The sequence below is a fragment of the Chanodichthys erythropterus genome, chromosome 11 (assembly GCF_024489055.1).
Source record: "Chanodichthys erythropterus isolate Z2021 chromosome 11, ASM2448905v1, whole genome shotgun sequence".
NCBI lineage: Eukaryota > Metazoa > Chordata > Actinopteri > Cypriniformes > Xenocyprididae > Chanodichthys > Chanodichthys erythropterus.
Window position 1 is genome coordinate 31,368,097 of NC_090231.1, and position 23,977 is coordinate 31,392,073.

Below are 23,977 nucleotides of genomic sequence, written 5' to 3' on the forward strand. Positions count from 1 at the left end.
GGAATAAACAGGTGCTGAGCTTGTGCTGGCCACTGCAGTCAAGCTGCACATTTTAACACTCACAACCTCCATCCTGCCACACGCTGTCACACAGATGACAAACACACACACGCTTAGCTATCTAACTGAGGATATACCATACAGACCTTTGTAATATACCGTTCAAAAGTTTAGGGTCAGTAAGAATTTTTGAAAGTAGTCTCCACTCACCAAGGCTGCATTTTTTTTTGATACAATACAGTAATATTGTGAAATAGTATTTTTGTGCTTAAAGAAATTGTGGATTATTCAGGATTATTTAATGAATGCACAGTTCAAAACACCATTTATTTGTGTCTTTATTATCACTTTTAAACAATTTAATGTGACCTTGCTGAATAAATGAAAACATTTTAAAACAATGAATGGTATTGTGTATTTTAGATGTACATTTGTCATATTTAGACCGCTTTTGACAACAAATGCATCCCTAAAGTATGTCTACGTAAACTCACACACAAACATGTTGTTAAAGTTTCCTCTGAAGAAATATTCTTGAAAACCTGGAATTATATTTCAGCCAATTAGAGCACAAATCTGTTCATTATAGTAATTTTTCATGAGGTGTGTCGTGCTGTGCACAGAAGGATCTGTTTATGCATCAGTTTTGAGTATACAGTATATTGACTATAACCATGTGGGAGGACAAGAAGAAAGGAAATGCTGTAAAGAATATATACATCAGATGTTCTTTAAAATAGATAAAAGGAAGAAGCAGTGCCAGCATGCTGAGCTGAGGTCCGGGGTATTTTTAGCACAGCTAGTGAACTATTTTAAAAGTTGCCATACACAAATTTAACTAAACCTTTGTGGGCAGACTTTAATGACCTTTAATGAAAAACTTCATGAAATTCATGAAATTGCCATGATGTTTTATCATAACATCTGAGAAAATTGAGAAATTGACATAAAAACTGCACACTTCTTACTTATTGCTCCCTTCTTGCGTAATGTCTTGTGTAGAGGGACAAAAATCTTGGGATCAATCTGATAAGGATAAATCAAATCTGACTAGTGCAGTCCCTTATGTTTTGCGTGTAACAGCTGGCCCTTGGCCGCACACACGTCTTTATGACCTAAACTCCCACTGGCATATGTTCATGTGTGTGTGTATATATGTGTGTGTGTTCCCAAATGGTCAGTAATCACATACAACAAACACAAACAAAAAACATTAAGGTTAAAAAATTAAAAACATAAATAATCATGATAAAAAAAAAATCATGATGATAAAATATCATCACAAGTCCACACAAGAACTAAAAAGTGGAGGAAATATTATACTACATACATTTTTAATCTCCTCTATGTTAGCTAACTGTTTATAATGTGCGGAAAGAAAAAAAAGCTGTTTGTAACTTGTTTATTGTTCTTCAAAAGAGTCCATTTTTGTGTATATACTACATTAGGGATGTGTATGATCACATGTTGTTGTCATGCTGAGGCAAGGCATCTGCATACTCAATGTCTTGCAGTGTCTCGCAATGTCTGTCATACCCACTCCCACACTAAAAAAAGCAGCCCATGCCCAGTATCACATTAATTAACTGCATACTCAGTTCGGTTGAATATCCCGCTTAGCCTACTCACAGACAATCGAGAAAGAGTCGGGCTGGGAGAGCAAAGGGAATGTCACTCTTTTCTCTTTTAAGAATTAAACTGTAACTGCCTTTACTGAGTCTGTGAATGATAAGGTCTTGTATAACTTGTTTCCTGTGTGTCACTGTCTAATAGTGGTTATTGGGTGGATTTTATGAGCGTTTACAATAGCACAAGAGGAAGAGAGCAATAAAACTGTTCCCCAGGACTGTTTCAAATGTATGACATTGCTTCTATCTTAATCTATGGTAGCCTATAGCCTAGCCCATGTTTTTGTGTATATATAAGGGAGTATTTTATCCATGTGATGTCAACATGTCGCACTCATGGACCAGCAGAAAAACCGCTTGTGATTGTACATAATTTTAAACATATGTAATTGCTTTAGGGGCAAAACTTTTTAATGAGGAAAAAAAACTACTGAGTGCACCTTTAAATACAGACGCAATACATCACAGAGAGCCGCACCACACAGCACAGCGGATGACTTTAAATTTGAGCAAACCTCACTTTTTAAACTGTACACAAAAACATAGGCTATATTACAAACAGATGAGGTAATCACTTATTTAATAAACTATATATGTTTTCTTTCCCTTCCAACTTGTCCAGACTGGATGGAGGGGACTATTTTCCTGCGCGGAGTGATATGAATGGCCTGGCAGTGAGTGGTGTGTGGCGCGCGCGCTATGCCTGATGATCTCGGGAGACAGACGGAGCTGAGCTGAGCGCTGAACTTGAGACTGTGTCTCAGTCACGCCTCAAGTCCCTCTCACTTTCCTCCATATTATTATCGAGCTCTAAGCAGTTTATTTTTGATTTAACGCCTTCGGTTTATACTGAAAATTCAAAAGTATCCTGAATCTCTCACCGAGTTGCGTGAGAGACTGCGCAATAGAGGAACGTTGAACTGAATTCAATATGTCAATTTTACCCTTTACTCCGCCGATCGTGAAGAGGTTGCTGGGCTGGAAGAAGGGAGAGCAGAACGGACAGGAGGAGAAATGGTGCGAAAAAGCCGTCAAGAGTCTGGTGAAGAAGCTGAAGAAAACGGGACAGCTGGACGAGCTGGAGAAAGCCATCACAACTCAGAATGTCAACACCAAGTGTATCACCATACCACGGTGAGTGCTCTAAAACACATCCTCGACTTTATCGAGGGAAAACATTGGGTTGTGATGAAGTGGGGCTGTTTTACTGTCGTGATTTTAGCTGAACCAGTCTCAAACTGAAGCTATAACACATCTAAACAGCACAGGAAAGTTAAAGAAAGCAGCAAAGCCCCTTCTGTTAAGAAATCAACTCTTGTGTTTCATGCATAGATCATAAACACCATCTCATACTATGAGTGCAGCAGCTCGTATCTGTTTATATGATCAAATTCCTACACTCCCGTTGATTTATTATGACTTCATACTCTTCTAAACCCACATTGAGATTGCTTTGGGTTGTCATTTACGCTTTGATGAGGTTATATAACCCGACCTTAATCTGGGGAGCGCTGTAGCTGCTTTATCTGGGCTAAACGGCGTGTTAGGAATTCCGTGCTTATATTTTGGATGGCGGATATATTTGGCGCAGGACGTTCAGCTCTATTATTCTTCATAAGTGCGTGTGCATCGGTAGATATAGGATGTAGGTTGTGGTCTAAAGTTGTTTTTTCCTCTCAGTTTTGCAATGACTAGTTAATCTCGTTATATCACAGGCCAACTGCTCACAGGTCTTGCCCGTACGAGCCCACAAGTCCCTGCACTCAGCAGATCTTCAGTCTCTGCACTTCAGTACCATAGACTGTTCAGTACAGAGAAACATGGCTTCTTTTCTTGATGTATACAAATATTGTGCGAATTAAGAACTCACTAAAGAGGTCAGCGAAGAGTTTTTGTAAAATATGCTTTTTTTTGTTGCTGTAAGATATTGTCTTATAGACTGGTTTGGATAGTAGGCTACATAAAGGTTATATGTTTATGTACTATCCATTTGGTAAGTTCTTAAACATATATTTATTTTCAGGTATTGTGTATATAACTTATACAGATTAATTACGAGGTCAGCTAGAAGTTCACTTGAATTTTATGATAGACTACAGGTCAGGTTATCAAGCAGATGACAGATTTGAGATGTTACTATGCTTGCTTGGCCAGTTAACAGAAACTTGGGTAAAGTTGGTTTTATATTCGCAAATTCGGACTTCCGCGTTTAATTTTATTGCACATTATAAGAACGTTCTTAATGTTTGCAAATTCTAAACAGCAACATGATATTTACAACCAACGATTGTAAATCAACATTTTTCACAATCGATCAAAATAGGCAAGTATTATTATAATGGCATACTTACTTGCGTACGTCCACTGAATGTCCAATGTACTAGTGTACAAAGTCACTGTAGCCTATGCGGAAGTCTGAATGTGCGAATATAAAACCAAATTTACCCAAGTTTAACAGAAGTGTTATCTTCTACCGGTAATTTGCCAAACACGCTGACAGCCTTGTCCTTGGGAAAGTAAATATTGCATAAAATAAGCATTCATGTCATTTACATAATGATGTGTTAATCTAATTTGCTGTCTATATATTATATTGTGTAAACACGCTACTGTCAGTAAGAATAATACTTTTATTCAGCTAGGATGCATTAAATTTATCAATAGTGACATTTATAATGTTACAAAATATTTCTAAAAAATATGTATCAAGGTTTCCACAATTTGTTTGTAATGTTTACATTAAGCAATAAGACTCGTACGTAGGGCTGGACGATTATGGCCTAAAATCAAAACCTCGATTAATTGAACATTTTACCTCGATTATGATTAATGAACGATTATTTTGTTTGCTCTCATAGTTCACCGACAAGGTTTGTACTGTAAATATGATTGACTATTAAAAGTGGGATATTTTTTCCTATTGAAAGAGTGATATAACAGCTCACTTTCAGCAGTTATTTTATCTATGGCTCATAACATTTCTTACCGATTTCTTCTTGTTGTAAATCAGATAAAGATAAATTAGTACAGTACCAGTACGAGTGATTGCATGTGTGAATTAGTCATACCGTCTCTCTATTAATTGTGAAGCTGTGGGTTGTAAATAGTTCCTTCAAAAGTAGAAAAATAAGTTTTGAGTTTCTAAGCTACTTAGGACAGCACTGACAACTAGTTTCTGCGTTCCTCTCTGTGTGCGCGATCTTCACGTTTTGCGCAGCTACTGTTTGTCTGAGTGTTCGTGCCACAATGGAGCTGCGTGAGCACGGTAGCTTTGGTAATATACATCCCATAGTCTAAAATCGCTTAAATGTCCAAACTGGCAAACCTTAAAACAAATACAACTGACAAAGTTTAGTGAAGACGCAAGGCTTACCGCTCATGCACCATCACTATGTGTTGAACCGGCGTTCACCTCCATGTTGCTTTTATGCCACTGACTGGACGGGGCGGACTCATGTGTCTACACACGCAGTAGTATGTTTTTAAGGGGGAAGTATTAACAGGATTAAAAAAACAAAATAACCGACATGGGAAAATTACGTCCGTTTAGAAGGTCCGAATTTTGGTTTAGATTACTTTTCGATTAATCGTCCAGCCCTACTCGTACGCATTTGACGCAGTTCAGTGCTTCCGTGTCTACGTCCGAATGCCGGCTCAGTATTGGCCGATGCTGTTCACGTGAGCAGCACGCGATGCTGGCGCTGGAGCCGGCCAATAAGGAGTCGGCATTTGGACGTAAACATGTAAGCGCTGAACTGCGATCACTGCGTCAAATGTGTACGAGTCTGACAGGGTAGAGAAGAAATTGTTGAATAAAGTTATTTTTGTTTTGTTGTTGCACACAAAAAGTATTCTCGTCGCTTCATAACATTAAGGTTGAACGACTGTAGTCATGTTGACTATTTTAACTATGTCTTTTCTACTTTTCTGGACCTTGAATGGTGGTAATTATGCTGCTTTCGATTGGGGATAAAAAAAAACCCTCTTAGATTTCATCAAAAATATCTTAATTTGTGTTCTGAAGATGAACAAAGGTCTTACAGGTGTGGAACAATTAATGACAGAAATGTCATTTTTGGGTGATCTAATAGGGTCACCAGATCCACCGGACTGCAGCGTCTGTTGTCTGTTTCACATTGAGAGAGTAGGTAAGATTAAACAAGCTCTTGACAGAAAATGGTCTTGTGATGTGTGAAAATGTAGTAAATTAATTTGGATTTTAATTCAACAAAGGTTACTGATAGAGTAACGTAGATTTAAATCAATTTTCCAGAGACTAAAATACTGTAAAGGTAAAGTCTACAAAACCTCACCTCTCTGTAGTCTTCAGCCTTATGATCACATGTAGCTGTATGAAATGGTACCAGATTCTGCAAAATGACTTTGCTGGAGAACCTCATATGAGAGTTTATTCATGAGCTATATGCAAAGTCATTTTCTTGACACATTTGGGTTGCTTGACTAAATTTACTATATTTGCTCAATTGGGTTATAGCTAACGGAATTTAATTAAAAACTAGAAGACGCTATGAAGGAGTATGTAATCCTATAGTTACAACATTTACATTTATAGTCCCTTAGAGATTTCCTTTCCAAATTTGAAGTTTGCATAATTTTGTGGTGTTACAGGGCCGAGCAGTGCAAGCCTGCAGCACTTTTGTATTGGTTGTTGTTTCCAAACAACAGATCCCTCAGTGAAAGCAGGGCTCCCAGCCAGAGGCCAGGCTTAGTCACCCCGGAGGGAGAGGGAGTTTGAGCCTGTGGCTTTGTGGTGTGACCCACTGGTGCTTCTCTGGTAAAGCTTGGTGGTGACAGAAACCATAACAAGTGAAGACTGCTACTATTGGGATGTGAGTACCAGTTCTTTGACTGGGTTAGTGTCAGTTAAGTGCATAAAAACAGTTTTAGCTTAGACTTCAGTCAGATTTTTCCCCTTGTTGTTAGAGTAGTGTAACCTGAATCAGTGCAGTGTCCAGTCCAAGGCTCTATTCTTGGCCAGATCTGTAGACTGTAACCTTCACATCTGAGATGCAACACTCTGCCTCACCCTGCTGGAGGATCCAGATTCCTCAGTCAAACTCGACTCACCTCAAGCCACACAATCCTGGCTTGCCCTCACACGCAGCTCATGCTGGAAACCTGTCCCGGCCTGCTAGAGATCCAGAGAAAGAGTGATAAAGAGATAGCATTGAGTGGAAAAGGACACCAAGTTTAAAAGAAGCAGCGGAAAGAGGAGATGGAAGACAGATTGAAATTGTTCAAGACAGGATACGAAAAACATAATTATACCATAGTCACGCTTCCTTCGCCTGCCATACACCTGTCGAAGCCCTATCGGAGTCTCCACATAGACTTCCTGAGAGGATGTCTGTTCCACAGCTTGTCTGTGTTCTGGGATGCCTGCTATATCTCAACCCCACAGTCATTGTTTGCTTTTGCACTTTTCACACAATGACTTCAAAGGCATCTGAACTGTGAATAAAACCTGTGGTCCATTGTGTGGGTCGCCTATCAGCTAAGAAATTGTATGTTCCCTGCCGTGGTGATAGAGTTTATTGTTGGCATTTGAAACTGAAAGTGTCTTCGCCTTGAAGAGATGTCTGGCTTTGAGTCTGACATCCTGAAACTCTATACAGTATAGAGTTATTCAAAGGCGCTTTTGATAAAACGTGGAGATTGGATGTCATTGGCTTGTAATTGATGTACCGAGGGTTGTTTTGTTTCAGCCAGGGTAATGCCTTCAAAGCGCCGCTCGTCTGAGGGAAGTGAATCTGTCTGATGATTCAGAGTTATTGTGTGGCAGCTGATCGAAAGAGAGTGAAAGACAGCGTGACAAATTTTCACAACTCTTTGAAGTGATGGCTGAAACAAACGGTAAAGACACTATGTGACAAGCGCCGCTGGCCGCAGACTCGTCTTAACAGTTTTATCTAAAGCACCTTACTGTACTCTTATTACTGTGACTGTCCTGGAGAAACCTGCGGTTAGGTGTACTAGTGATGATTCATGGTCGAGTAATGTTAAACTACATATTTTTAGTATTGTTTAGTTTGAGTTGACAGAACAAATAGTAGTCTAATAGGCCTCAAGGAAATCCTGAGGCCCATTAGGCTGGTTTTGGGTTCACCTGATCCTGATCAAATGTTTCATGGTGTGCAGAGTGCAACTGAATGTAACAGTAGAATGTAGAAGACCAGACACACTTTTTAAAATTTGGACTATTTTTAACATCACTGTCTTGTCTTAGAAACGCAAAGCTTGTGGGGGGTCGCAAAACACAACACAATGGCCAAAGATGTCTGTTTGAATATGTATGGCTGTAGTAGTGACGGTGCTTAAATAGAATTCGTGCAGCTCAAACAGCAAAATGTGATGCTAGCAATGCCAAGGTCATGGTTTCTTCTTTCAGGGAATGCATGAACTGATAAAATGTATACCTTAAATAAACACCTTAAAGTCCCCAAGTTTTTTTTGGCTTTTGGTATAAATATGTTAGCCTTAAAAGGTTAGTTCACCCAAAAATGAAAATTCTGTCCTTAATTACTCACCCTTATGTTGTTCCAAACCTGTAAGACTTTCGTTCATCTTTGGAACACAAATGAAGATCTTTTTGATGAAATCTGAGCGCTTTCTGTCCCTCCATAGACAGCTATAAAATGGTTATATAAGAACAAATCTACATGATCTTGTCAACTCTCTAATAGATGGTCAAGTAGTTGTCTAAACAACCAACTAGTCAACTATTGTAACCCATCCCTACCGTCAGCACTCTAATTAAAGCACCGCTGCTAAAATATTACACCCTACTGTTCAACAGTTTGGGCTCAGCTTTTTTTTTTTTAAATACTTTTATTTAGCAAGGATGCATTAAAGGATGCATTAATGTTACAATAGATTTCTGTTTCAAATAAATGCTGTTTAGACGGTTTAGAACTTTGTTAATCAAAGAATCCTGAAAAAATATATCACAGAATTTACTATTTCAACATTGATAATAATAAGAAATGTTTCACTAATTCAGCATATTACAATGATTTCTGAAGGATCATGTGACGCTGAAGACTGGAGTAATGATGCTGACAATTCAGTTTTGATATCACAGAAATAAATTACATTTTCTTATATATTACAATAGAGAATAACTATTTTAAATTGTGATAATTTTTTATGATATTACTGTTTTTACTGTATTTTTGACCAAATAAATGCAGCTTTGGTGAGCATAAGAGACTTCTTTCAATAGCATTAAAAAAAACTTTGAGACCCCAAACTTTTGAACGGCAGTGTATGTCAGAAAAACTAGTCAACCTCGCTTATCAGCTAGTTGGTTGTTGGATGACTAATCGTGACCCCCTCCCCACCCCAGTTCCTGATTCTCTCAAGAACCTTTCGGTTTCCAGACCAGATGTTTAATGAGGCACCACTAATTTGAGCGGTTTAGAACTACTGAAGGCTGTTACCTTTTTTATGTAAAATATATCCCTGTCTGTGTGCGTGAAAGTTGTGTTCATGTTTGTGTTCTGACTGATAGTGTGTCTCTGAAGGTGTTTGTGGATTCCCTGAGAGTGTTATGAGGGTTGTAACACCCAAGTGATGAAGTGGGCCAAGTCTGACTGCGGTTGTGGTGAAGATTAGCGACACAGTTTGTCATGTGTGAGTTTGTGTACAGTGTGTGTTTGTGTGTCTCTGTGTTCTGGAAGTGTGTGCATTCGTTGTATACGGTATGTGTACACACACTGTTGTTGTGTCTGTGCAAGTCTGTGCAATGAGAGCAGGTATTTGAGTGTTAGTCTCGTGTGCTCGTGTGCGTCTCTCCTGTGTGTGTGTTGGTCGAGGCGGGGTTAGTCAGCCTTCAGGAATGCTCTGTCTGCCCTGGGGAGGGCGTGGGCCGCTTCTGGGTTTGTGGCTCCTGCCGGGGTTGAAGGTTTAGAAAAGCTCTTTGCCGCCTCCATATCTGCTGGAATAATAGACACTCTGTACAGCAGACAACAAGACTGCTTTGTACTACTCTGTCATCACTAACCCTACCGCTGACCCTCAGACTGATTCTGACCACCCTGAGAAAATAACCGTCCTTCAGTCGTGAACTCTCTCTGTGTATGCGTTTTTTATAAGAGTGCCAGTGTAGACTTTGCACAGGATGTTTTGAAGTTTGTCTGAGAGTTTTGAGAGACTTGCTTTAAAGTCTGCCACAAATGTACACTGACACTGATCCAAGTTAATCGCTGTAGTCTTTAATTTTATCTGAGGTGGCTCGATAGTATTGCAGGTACACTAAAAGTTCATGTCTTTGATGGTTTTTGTGGTCTGATTGTTTTAATGTTTAATGACGCATCAGTTTACTGTCAGGGATTTGTCGTGTCACATCACACCGCATCCAGTGTAGACAGTATCACTGATTATTATGTATCTATTCTATAGGTTCTATTGCCTTTTGTCATGTTAAATAGTCTGATCTAATGATAAATGACACAGATGCAGCTTCTGTGTTTCCTCTGCATTGCAAAGGTTAATTTTGTTGATACTGATTTCATTTGATTGGTAGCAGCCCTAATTTGAATTGAATTTGATTAAATGTAAAAAAAAAAAAAAAAGAAGAAGATGATGCATACATTTAATTAGGTTAAATAAAAGTATTGTGAGAAAGATATCGAGTGGCCGAGTGTATTACCTGCATTAATTTTTAGCATTTTCCTTCAGGTCAGTCATTTGTCAGTTGCATCTTGTTCCATGTTCACAACAAGTTTCAATATAAAAGTCTGTGTGACTGAGTGACACGCTCAAAAAGACAATCTTTGCCGCCATCTAATGTCGTAATAAATGTAACTTCTGTTGCTGTTCACGGTCAGGGACTATTTTTTGCCAGCGGAAGGAAGGCTTTTATTGATTTTACTTTATGAAAGTTGCATTGATACATATTTTTTTGGCTTTAATATTTGTATTGTGTGGTAACAGTTTTAAAAAAGCAATAAGCCCTGTGAAGCCATGGTTTACAGTGAATTTATAACAGTTAAGGGGGTTTTAGGCACTTCGCGGCCCCTTAGCTGTTATAAATTCACTGTAAAGCACGGCTTCTTGGGGCTTATTGCTTTATTAATCTTAATGTAAGAGATAATTTCTGTTACTGATGCAAACTGTCCACCACACAGAATGTGAAGAATATCAAAAACTTTAGGAGTCAGCTGTCCAGGGCAGTCCTAAACCTGCCAAGTTACCAAACACAATAAACACACTCAGCAAAATGCAGAGCCACTCATGAGAATGTGAACAAAATGTTTTGATGGGTCTTTCTTGAAAGTTGTCTTCCCTGACACAATTCATGATGTATCTAACCCGCTTTAGCTATATGTTTTCAGCATGGGTCTGTTCTCATTAAAATGTTGAAAAGGTGTGATGGGAGGATGTGAAGAAGGGGGCGGGCACAGCAACTGTCTGGTGTTGGTTATCAGTCTAGTTCCGATCCTAGTTCTGAAAGGATCACAAATGAAACCATGCAAAAGAATATTTGCAGAAAATGTACCTGTCAAAAAATAATGGTAAAGAATAATGATATGATCAGGTACTCAGATACTATGAAAGTGAGAGGTACAAAACATTCTTGCTTACTTTTTATCAAATGACTTTACTCAGTACTGATTTCAAAACTGGAAGAAGAAAATTTCACTGTCCCCTTGAATATTAATGGGTTAGTTCACCCAAAAAGTCATAAATTACTCACCCTCATGTTGTTCCACACCTGTAAGACCTTTGTTCTTCTTCGGAACACAAATTAAGATATTTTTGATGAAATTCAAGAGGTATATGACCCCTCCATAGACAGCAATTTAATCACCACTTTCAAGGTCCAGAAAGGTATTAAAGAAGTCGTTAGTCCACTTGACTACAGTGACTTTTAACCTCAAAGGGTTAGTTCACCCAAAAATGAAAACAATGTCATGGCTCAGTAAGGCCTGCATAGCCAGCAATGACATTTTCTCTCTAAACTCCATTAATGTACTACAAACATATTTAAATCAGTTCATGTGAGTACAGTGGTTCAATATTAATATTATAAAGTGACAAGAATATTTTTGGTGTGCCAAAAAAAACTAAATAAAGAATTATATAGTGATGGCCGATTTCAAAACACTGATTCATGAAGCTTCAGAGTGTTATATAAATCAGCGTGTCGAATCATGATTCGGATTGCGTGTCAAACCGGCAAACTGCTGAAATCACGTGACTTTGGTGCTCCAAACCGCTGATTCGACACACTGATTCATAACGCTCCAAAGCTTCATGAAGCAGTGTTTTGAAATTGGCCATCACTAAATAAGTTGTTAAATATTCGGCATGAGGGTGAGTAATTTTTGGGTGAACTAACCCTTTAATTTTATGAAGCGACAACAATACTTCTTGTGCGCAAAAACAAAACAGAAATAAAGACTTTATTCAACAGTATCTCCTCTTCTGTGTCATTCCCCTATGCTGTTTAGGTTCAGCACTTCCCGATTCTACATCAGAACACCGGCTCAGTATTGGCCAATGCTGTTCACGTGAGCAGCACGACACATGCGTGTGATGCTGACGCAGGAGCCGACCAATAATGAGCCGGTGTTCTGACATAGTACCTGGAAGCTCTGAATGAAAACAGTGTATGAGAATGACACAGAAGATAAGATATTGTTGTATAAAGTCTACTTTTATATGTGTAAACTCACAAAAGCAAAACGTGTCTTTGTAAAATAAAGAAAACACACAGGATGCGCTCTCTGCCATCTCTGTGCACTGGCGCACATCACAAAAATGAACCGAAACTCAGTGTATAGGCCACTTGCCTCACAGAACATAAGAAATATATCTATAGAAAGCTTGAAATGTCTACTTTTAAACAAAACAATTGAAATCGAAAAGAAATACTCTCTACTTATGTAATCCATATGAAAGGTGCACTTCTCTCTATAGGCGCATTCACTGGACAGTGGAGATGGCGAGGCACCATCGTCAACTTCATCTTTGCAGCCGACATTGCCTAGAAAACACTAGTTTCTTAATAAATAATTAAAGTGTCTCCTTGCTATTTTTTTCCCAACACATTCATAATCATTACTTTTGCCGGTGCTTTGCAGCAAGTGTGCACTTGCATGGGGTTTAACCCCGATATCCTGTCCAAATTTGAACATTGGCCCAGGGCTGAAACGATTCATCGAGTAACTCGATTAACTCGATTACAAAAATTCCTCGAGGCAAAAACTCTGCCTCGAAGCCTGGTTAAATTCCTATGACGCGCACTATACGCGCAGGGATCTGATTCACACGGACCGTTGTTCAGTGTTCAGGAAGCACACCATAGCGCGTGACATTTTGAATTTAGTTGGCGCGATGGCGGAAAGTAAAGATAGATATGATGTTTAGCTTTGATGTTTTTAAGTAGTAAACGTATTCACATTCAATTGTAAGAGAGTATAGCCTTAAAAAAAAGAACCCCTTCACACACACACGCATGCACCTTCATCTCTCTCACGCGCCAGTCAGACCAATCGCGGCAATGCATCACATATGCTTAAACTTTTTATGTAGCCACGCAACAATAATTTCAGCATGCATTCACTGTATACACACAGGGACGTGATGTTGTGACGCGATTTTCCGAACGGATGCTTCACCTAAAATGCACCGGAATGCAAGTGATGCAAGCCAAATGCAGCGTTCTATTGAAAATGATTGTATGTAGGCTATTTCTGCCGTACCAAACTGCAATGAAGCAACTGGTCTGACTGGGGCGTCACTCTTCCTCACACACGGCATGTGTTTTTGTTCTCAGGTGGGTAATTTGCAGAAGGTGCAATCCTTTTTTTGTAATGTTTGTAAGACGACAAAACTAAGGCCAAATGGCCTTTACTATTTAAGTTTGTATTCATAGTTTTACATGTTATACATGTTTTACAGTAAGTTGACTTAACTGTATTGTTATATAATTGTTGGCACTGGCACTTATAAACACTAAATGGGTAAAAAATTGTAATAAAAAGGCTTAGTTTTGGAGCTAAATGTTGGAGTTGGAACCAATACCTCTGTTTTTTTTAGAAATAAAAGCCAAATGCTTGATCATTTTACAGCTACATCATTTTCACTATGCATTATTTGTTTTGGTTGTAAAAAAAAAAAAAAAAAAATCAGATTAATCGATTAATCGATCGATTAAGTGCTAGATTAATCGATTACAAAAAGAATCGATAGCTGCAGCCCTACATTGGCCTCTGTCCATCATGGCCTCCTAAGCATCCCCATATTCTGATTGGCTTCATCACTGTGTCTCCTCTCCACCAATAAGCTGGTGTGTGGTGAGCTTTCTGGCGCAATATGGCTGCCGTCGCATCATCCAGGTGGATGCTGCACATTGGCGGTGGTGGAGGCGATTCCCCCTTCCATATGTAAAGCGCTTTGAGTACCCAGAAAAGTGCTATATAAATGTAACAAATTATTATTATATAATTATTAATTATAGGCTATATTTTGCCTATATAGAATAAAGGCTCATTATGGTTTAGTATTCCCCTCAGTATGTATTTAAGTAATTAAATTAATATAAACCTGCAATTAGTCGACTAATGGTCGACTAGAAAAATCTTTAGTCGGGGACAGCCCTAATTTTTTTCAGTAAGCCATCTGTATGTGTGTACTTTGATTAGCTCATTTTACATTATTTTATTTCTGGAGTGTTACTTTTGGCCCCTGCTGCATTTGTATGGTTGTAGTGTTTCTGCTATAGTCCTGCTCCCCTGCTGAGAATGGGCCCCCGTAACCACATCCAACCACCTGCACATGAGACCCCTGCAGGGCTCTGTTTACTTAAGGAAGGCCTTAATGACTTTAGCAGAGGGAGGAAAACCAAAACCTTTCAAAAAATAATGCAAGTTAAACGTGATATTTTCACCGCACTCGCATTGTGAAATAAAGGAAAAGCAGGTATATAAGTCTTGAATTAGTAAAAAATATTAGACTATAAGAGTTTCCATATGAGTTGGGTTTCCCTCAGATATTTTATGCAGTATTTTTGTACAGTCAGATTTTATATTTTATTCCAATACAAATATTATCCAAAGTTTAGTAACTATGTTCAGACATAAAAAAAATTAGGTCGGTTTATATCTTATATTCAGCAATAACTGAACAATCAGGTATGTGTCCTTCATCACTGCACTGCACTGAGTCGTGTAGCATTAGATCTGTTGTACTGCTCTATGTTGTCTGGGTTTAGGCTGGGGGGAAGGGGGAATAGCAGTGGTCTTTAAGTGTTTTTAAAGGGGGGCTGTGGGGGCTGCGTAGGGGTATGTTCCACAGGGTGAAATGGTCCCACAGACGGTCTGGTCTGACGTCAAAGTTGCTTTTGTCCTTCTCTCCCTCTGCATCAAATTTGCATGTATCAGAGTTCACTGAGTTTGTTTTGTCAGACTCACTGATAAGTTCAGGTTTAAAAACATACATACTAAACGCTCAATACAGCATGAAAAGGTGAAACGAAAAAGCAGGCGAAAGTCGAGCGTTGATGTTTGTCTTGTGTCTGTCAAACAAATGCATCATGTTAAATCTAGTAGTGTATAAGTGCAAATAAACAACACTTCAGCAGTAGTTTGCCTTTGCATATTTTTGTTGCATTGTCCAAATTTGTGTTTAAGCAAAACTTTGTATTAAGTTCATCTGAGTTGCATGTGAACATACGGAGAAATAGACCTGATCCTGATTCCTTTTAAGCATTGAGTTGAGTAAGATAATGCTCTCTGTGGAAGTGTCAGTGTCATGGTCAAGTCAAGGGTGCCTGGGCTGATACAGAAATTGCCCACTACAGCCCACAGCGTCTGTGTTTTTACCCTCTAGATTAAATCTGCCCAGCGTGGTTCAGCCTGTGTCAGAGCCCTCCATCCCTCCAGCTCACCCCCTCAACTCTTTCTCTTCCTCACCCCCTCCCTGTTCATATCTCACTCTGCTCTCTACTCAAGTGACAGCCGGCATGCGGGTGGGGTGGGGGTAGCAGGCTAGACCCGCCCTCCAGGCTGTGTGTGTGTGTGTGTGTGTGTGTGTGTGCACATGTCTGCATTTATGTTGGTTGGATGTGCCATACTGCTGACCTAATTTGCCCTCTGCAGCTCAATCAATAGTCATTCAGTGCTTCCTTTTCACATGAGGTCTGCCCACGCAGCAGCAAACACAGGCTTCCTCTCCTCTGAGCACTGGAATGTAATGGAAAAATGAAGGACTGATGGTGAATACAATATTTTCAGACTGATGTATCTAATGAAAGCCAGACCCCAAGGGCTGATCTCATTGCAAACTTTGCCATCTCTTAAATGATCCTAATTGTTGTTACCTTTTGTATTTCTTTTTATCTCAATTAGACCTTTGTGCATGAACCACAAAGTTACACCACCATTCAAAAATTTGAGGTTAATATGTTTTTGTTGTTGTTGCTATTGAAAGAAATGAATCATTTTATTCAGTAAGATGCATTAAGTTGATCAAAAGTGACAGCAAAGACTTCTACATCATTATGAAAAATTTCTACTTCAGTACGTGGTGTTTTTATTCATCAAAGAATCCTGAAAAAACTATCATGTTTTCCACAGATATTAACTGTTTTCAACATTGATAATAATAAGAAATGCTTCTTGAGCAGCAAATCAGCATATTAGACCCCTAAACTTTTGAACGATAGTGTGAATGTCAAAAAATGCAACATTTCCTTGTGAAAACAGACTGTAAGATTGTTACATTTCTGACACATAACCATTGTCACAATGACATTTGGTAACAGCACCATGGCCCACCCAGTCACATTGTGGTCATAAGGAAGGACGTATGATAGATATTATTATTCTTAAACACCACAGTGTTTTTCACAACTATAACAAGTATATAAAAGGCTTGACATTGGTTATTGATTCATACAGTAGCTGCTCAAATATTTTATACAAGCTGTTATATGAACAGGACAGTTGGAGAGTCAGACCTGTTATTAGTGTCCAACACTGACTGAATGAACACAGCCAAGATGCAAGTAAAAAAAAAAAAAGGGAAAAAGACCTGTTTATTTCAAAGGTGAGAGAGGGAATAGTCATGAGAAAAACTGCGTAATGACCTGTTTTTGGCAAAACATAAGTGCAGTATAGAACAAAAACAAAATAACGTGAAATGCATTATATGACCAACCCCTTTTAGAGAGTTCCGGTAAGGAAAGTTCACACCTCTTTTCTCCTTTCTTTTCATATCTCTGCTTTTATGGAGTGTGTATAAAGGATGAATAGTGTCATGAATGGTATCTGTGGCCTGGATTCCTCAAAGGGTTGCTGACCTAGTGCACAGCCCTCCTCTCTTTCAGCACTTTGGCTGCTGTTGCATATTTCAAGCACACAATGTAGCAGTCATGTATAATAGAGTGCTCTGAGAGGTTTGGCCCATACTGTACGGCCCCGTTTCAGCACACCGTAGCAGTGCATGCATTGCGTCGGCGTATTTAATCTGATCTCGACCGCAAGTGTGCCGTTATAGGAGGCCGCTACATAGATAGGCATCATAAAAATGTTTTAGTTGCAGCCCTTGACTGTAAAGAGAAGTGCTGTAGGCGTACAGAATGGGGTTAGTGTGAAAATCTGTTTTGATATGATGGTGTGCTCGATTGTGTCTGCAGAAGTCCTCTTTGTCTGAGACTGGACTGGTGAATAACTCTCCTCAGACATGAAAAGTTCACTGTGTGGTTGTTCTCCATTGCTCAAGGCCTTCACCACATTATTCTGAGATGATTATGCCTTTTTCCTTTTCCACATGGGGCCATCCAAAGAAAAGTCTGTCTGAGTTTATTTGCCTGCAGTTAAAAAGTGAAGCAGGTAAAAATATGTTGTGTACTGGAATATATATTTTTTTGTTTTTCTGTCCGAGTTCTTCTCTTCCTTCCCTTTCGTCTCCATTAGCCTTAATGTGTCTTTGACTGGTTAGATGTGCATGTGTGAACTGTGTGTGAACTGAATGAAGTGACCCTTTTTTTTACAACTCTGTTTGCTGCGCTCTGCCTGTGTGAGCCTTGTTGCAACCTTGAAGTGTATTGTTTATGCCTAATTATTCTTGATTATTCTTCAGTTGTTATTGCGTAATATTCTCTTTTCATTCTCTCCATGGGGCATCTGGATTTTTCATCATTTTTTTTTCCTCTTGCAATCTGACTGTGAAGTGAAAGCTCTGCTATGAAAAATTAAAAGCATATTTAGCTGCTAGGAGAGCCTCAGAAGCCTCGGGCAGGGCAGGCAGGCCTGTGCTGTTGTCTGGGCCAGGCTCGGTGGGTGTAAAAGTGGGAGGAGGGGGGTCTGACAGACAAGCTTTAAAGAGCTTTTGGGATTTGCATTATTTGGCTCGCACTACATATATGTGTGTGTGTGTGTGTGAGGAGTCTACAGTTGCTTTCATATGGCTTTATAAGATGATGCTGTTGTTAAACTAGAGCACAATCAACCCCCTAAACACACACACACACACACACATATATTGTTCTGAAACACAAAGTTTTTTTTGGACTTCCTCTTCCTCTTTCTTCACCTCATTCACATCACGTGTGACGTGTAACCGAAAGCACCACATTAACAGGAAATTGGGCCACTTTTACTTCATCTGCGGTCTCACATAATACCTTGGCATTGTCCCTGCAAGCCTTAGAGCAGTGAGTGTTTATATTGTGGTGATTTAGGATTTTACACAATGTTTCTGACTTAAGCCATAATAACCTTTCCGCTGTATTTCTGCTTTTGAATTTAGAGAATGAGCTGCTGGGATTGTTTCTGCTGCAGTGATCATCATTAATGCCTTTTTTTTTCTTTTTCTCTTTTTCTCTCAGATCACTAGATGGTCGGTTGCAAGTATCTCATAGGAAAGGACTCCCTCATGTGATCTACTGTCGTCTGTGGCGCTGGCCCGACCTGCAGTCTCATCATGAGCTCAGAGCCATTGAACTCTGTGAGTTTGCCTTTCACATGAAGAAGGACGAAGTCTGCGTCAATCCCTACCATTACCAGCGCGTTGAGACACCAGGTAATGCATCCTGATGTTTAGACAAGCGTCAAGTACAATATCAGCCAGTATCATTTGTTTAGACCTTCTTCAACAAGAGGTTGATCACAGTACTGCAGGGAGTTTGCTAATTATTGGTTGATTAGTTTTCATGGGGAAAAAAAAAAAAATTAATTTTCATACTAGATTTTTGCATGCAAAATTTCTTTGGACACTACAATAGACTGGATATGTCACTTGTTGACACCTTTCTTAAAATCATAATTTCAGTGCAGCAAAATGTGAAACTTCGTTGCATCAGCTTACCATCCAGTCTCATGCATTTGTATGTGTATGAATGGAATCAATGGAATGAAAAGTGTAGTGCGGCCACCCCTTTAAACAAAAATATGATAATTGACTTCAACCAAAGCTAAAGACATTTTGAAACAAAACACTAAATAACATTAAAATGCAATGCACACATACATAACTGTGCAAAAGTATTAAAATAACCATTATGGGTATATGCATCATCAGAAAGTATGTAAATACCTTAAGTATGTTATTATAAATTCAACATTTAGTTTTATACACCATACACCCAGCTTAATCTCTTCAAATTCTGTCCACACTCTATGCTGTTCTATCTGAATAAATATAAATGTAAATTACTGACCCACAAAATATCTGAAACACTAACACATACAAAAATCTTAAAAAGATAATTTGCTGTCATGATCTTCAGAACCTTATAATAATCAAACATATTAGCTGGGGTTCAGTCCCCATGAAAAAAAATCATAATCAAATTACTAAGCAACCACTGAACATAATAACACACACACACACACACACACACACACACACACACACACACACACACACACACACACACACACACACACACACACACACACACACACACACACACACACACACACACACACACACACACACACACATGTTTGTTTTTGTGAATTGTGGGGACTTTCCATAGACTTCAATGCATTTTACACTGAACAAACTGTACATTCTATCCCCCTACCCTGCCCCTACCCCTAAACCTAACCCTCACAGGAAACTGTGCAAACTTTTACTTTTTCACAAAAACTCATTCTATATGATTTATAAACCCATTTACATTGTGGGGACCGCTGGCTGGTCCCCACGATGTAGGTGAACTCAGGTTTATATTACATCATGGGGACATTTGGTCCCCACAATGTAATATAAACAAAAGCACACACACACACACACACACACACACACACACACACACACACACACACACACACACACACACACACACACACACACACACACACACACACACACACACACACACACACACACACACACACACACAAAAATCACTTTAATTAAAAATATATATATATTTTAAAGCTTAGAAAGTCAGCTTTTTAATACATCTAACTTTTGATCAACTCCTAATGAGTGCTGAGTTAGTCCCTCTTAAACGGAGTGTACCGCCGGTGGGCGCCAAATGACTACGAAAAAATTAATAATCATATTTTTCAAAACTACTGCCTTAATCAACATAAAATAGGTGTCATTTAGAAGCTTAGAGTCTGAACTTTACAATGAATGTAGCCAATTCAATGAACTCCTAAGTAGTGCCGAGTTATATGCTGATAAATAGTACAAAAAAGTATTTTAGATATTGTGAAAACATTTTTTTTCTATGTACTACAATGTGTCAAACACATCCTACAGCTCAGATAGTCTTGTGTCATATGTCATTTGTAAGGTCTCATGGAGTAGAATACAACAAGCATAATTGTTTTGTTTTGGGCTTTGTTTTGTTTTGTAATTGTTTTGGGCTTTGACTAAACTTGAGCGAGTTTTTGTACGTGAAGCCCCGCAAGACCCATATGTAAATAATATATGGATGCTGCATTTATGTCACTTCTTCCCTTGTAACTTCATGGAACATGTTCCGATTGCACATCATTATTTACAGCAGATTCTCACAATTAAAATGAGTCGAGATATTCCTCATGGAGTTATGACACATAATACTCAGGCACTAACTAAAAACAAATATGTAGCTTTCACGTGGCGTTTGTAGAAAATGGTACATCATTACATACAGTGGATGCTCCTGAAAAAAATGAGTCCAAAATCAACATAATCCATTGCGTCAATCACAAGATATTCCTCGTGGAGGAACGATTTTAAAAATGCCCATTAGGGCGCGTCAGGGGCTAAACAAAAAGGCTACCTTGGTTCCAAATGTTGTAACTTTTGATTACTTTATGCTATCACCAAAAAATTTAATCCAGATGCAGCTCACATGTAGGGGAACATCACCTTAGGGGCTGTTTACACTACACCATTTACTAAAAATGGAAAATTTGCTTTTTAATGAAACCGTTCATTTACACGACAATCTGTTTGTTTTATGTAAAGTACCTTGAGAAGCTGCTTTTGAGGGTGCTATATAAAAATAAAGTTTATTATTATTATTATTACCTTTTGACTCTCCTTGCTATAGTTTGGAGTTCACTTGTTTCATTACTGGTGTGGTTGAAAAGACTGTGAAGCTGTTTCATACCTATACATGACAACTGCTCTCTCTGGCTCAGCGGCAGCAGCAATGCAGATTTGAATGTTCTGGTGTGATTTAGGAATGAGATCACGTAGGTGTTAATTGTGCAGCTCTTCCTCACATTCATATTAGTATATGACAAGTATATGCAGTGCATTGTGCAAGTTGTGGATCAAAACATATCTTTTTTTTTATTTGGTTATTCAGGTATCATGTTTTTTTTCCTCTTCTTTTTCATTCTTTTTCACTTTTTCTTCTTCTCTGTAGTTCTTCCTCCAGTGCTGGTGCCTCGTCACACTGAAATCCCCAGTGAGTTTCCTCCTCTAGATGACTACAGTCACTCCATCCCAGAAAATACAATTTTTCCTGCCGGCATTGAACCCCAGAGCAACTACATACCAGGTAGAAGACAAATACACACTAATATATGAAGTATTGGAGAGTTTCTTAGTGTTATAAAAACCAATAAGCCCTGAGATGGAACAGAAAACCCAAACCAAATAATGTCAAGTGGCTTCTAAATTAATATATCGCTATCAGCTGCCACAAAGTGGCACAATCTGAAATGTTTTTCAGGTCTAATAGAGTAAGTTTAGTCTGTAGCTGTAGTCCCAGTGGTCTAGTATGGGTGGATCACTTTACTGGCAGGATGTAGGAGGAGCAGAAGAGACCAAACACACAGTCCTGTCCAATCACTATATCATTGTTACAGTGTCTTGATGAAGCACAAAGAATAAACAGTAAATGCATGAAAAAAAAAACATGTTCAACCAAAATAAATCTTAGAATCTTAGAATAAGTACAAACATATTTCAAACAGAATTCTCACTCATTTTAGATATTTATACCTGTATTTATTTATAACTGTAACTAAACTTCAGATGTGCTTCACATTATCTGTGTCTGCATTTTGATATCAGTCATAGTAAAGAAGTTTTGCATTTTTATCTTTGTGCTGTTCCAAATGTTATGATCATATGCTCATTTTGATTTAAGCTGCTCTAAAACTTCATAGTAAAATCCTTAAACCCTTGCATAAAACCCTTGTTTTAGCAAAGCTGTTGATTGACAGGTGAATAGGCGGCCATTGTTGTCCAGGACACATCAGCATTTACACTATAAATACAATGTGGTCACATGCATTTCTGACCTTTTGTATATAAACTACCATTTAAAAGTTTGGGGTCAGTATGATTTAAAAACAAAACAAAACAAAAATAATAATACGTCTTTTTTTCCAGCAATGATGCATTAAATTGATGAAAGTGAAAAAAAAAAAAAAAAAAATATATATATATATATATATATATATATATATATATATATATATATAAAACTTCCATTATGTTACAAAAGATTTCTATTTTATAATGCACAGCCATGTAACTATTTACATGTTAATCCCACCTATATGCCTGTTTTCTTATTTTTTGACAAGTAAACAATGCAGACATTAAAAATGATCTATGGCCCTGCTTATTACATATAACAGTTTACGCTGAAGTGATTCAAAGAGTGCTTTTGGCTACATAAGGGGAAGATTATCCCATGAAGTCTGAATGGAGTGGCTTTGGCTGGGATTAGTTCCATCTGAATGGTATTCGCTTTAGAGAGGCAGTCTATTACTGTAATAGGGCGGTTTGTGTTGTTTCATATCCTGCTGCTGAAACTGAGCTGACCCCAGCTTTCTAGTATCAAGTATCTTAATCTGAAGGCAAAAAATAAAACCCTTGTGAGACATTGTCTCTGCTGCACCTGCTAGATTTTGCTGGATGTGTTTGCTGATGTGCCTAATCCTTCATCCATCAGTAGGCCTGTCGCGATAGTCGATATATTGACTTATCGCACAATATATTATGGACATGACCTCGATAATTTTTGGTGACGCGATATATTGCCCATTATGTTTACACACAAAAATAAATGTCACCGACATTTTGCCGATCGTGCTGCCTCAGTCATCATGTCTGCTCTCCGAGCCGAGAGTGGGGCTCAGGCAGCTCCTTCATACACAGAGTTGACATCGACAGGTGGAAAAATGCGCCATTCGTGTCGTTATAGAAAAATAAGTGCAATTGTACTCAGTTTCCGCTATCCACTGGTGCAAATAAAAACATGACAGCGCGAAATGGTGCACGCTCACAGCTAGTTTCACACAGGATGCGGCAGTCGCGAGTGTCTAGCTCGTTTTCATAGAGATCGCGTTTTTGCATTCCACTGCGCTGGTGCTTGTTTGACACCGTTGCACTCGCGTCTTTCACAGCATCTCGTGCGTGACGCGGCACTAAACGCAGCGCTCATGTTAAAAGAAGTTTTTCAAACACGCCTCTAGAAAAACAGAGACCTCAACAGGCCATTTCTGACTGCTAAATCTGTGTCTTTGTTCATATAAACATATAGGCACCCTTACTTTACTGAGAAAATAAGGTCAGGGAAAAACATGTAGATGGAAAATATAAGTATAAATGCCTCCATATAAGTGCCTTTTGTGCATTTGCAAGTGTTTTTTTTCCCCACTTGTTATTTTGCAGTTTTTGTTAGCAAAGGTGTATTTATTATTTATTCAACATTATTATTTTTTGATGCTTCAATTCCAGTATCTAAATATTAGATTTAAATTAGAGTTATAGTTAGAGTTAGAGTTATATTAGAGTTAAATTCATTGTCATTTGAAAGTGTGTAGGCCTACTTGCATTATTATGCAGTTATATTATGATTGTATATTCAGTGGCATAAAATGGTCTTAAAATGACAATAATATCTCAAT

At 38.5% G+C, this 23,977-nt stretch overlaps 1 protein-coding gene across 1 annotated transcript in view; it reads left to right on the forward strand.

Moving 5' to 3' along the window:
• The first annotated feature begins 2,337 nt into the window (after nucleotides 1–2,337).
• The window catches only part of smad3a (SMAD family member 3a), a 32,317-nt gene continuing 10,677 nt past the window's right edge, over nucleotides 2,338–23,977 (forward strand). The window contains exons 1-3 of the mRNA XM_067402370.1: nucleotides 2,338–2,762; nucleotides 18,487–18,680; nucleotides 21,478–21,612. Coding sequence (XP_067258471.1) covers nucleotides 2,560–2,762; nucleotides 18,487–18,680; nucleotides 21,478–21,612 — 532 coding nt within the window. The 5' untranslated portion in view covers nucleotides 2,338–2,559. The remainder of the gene's footprint in view (nucleotides 2,763–18,486; nucleotides 18,681–21,477; nucleotides 21,613–23,977) is intronic.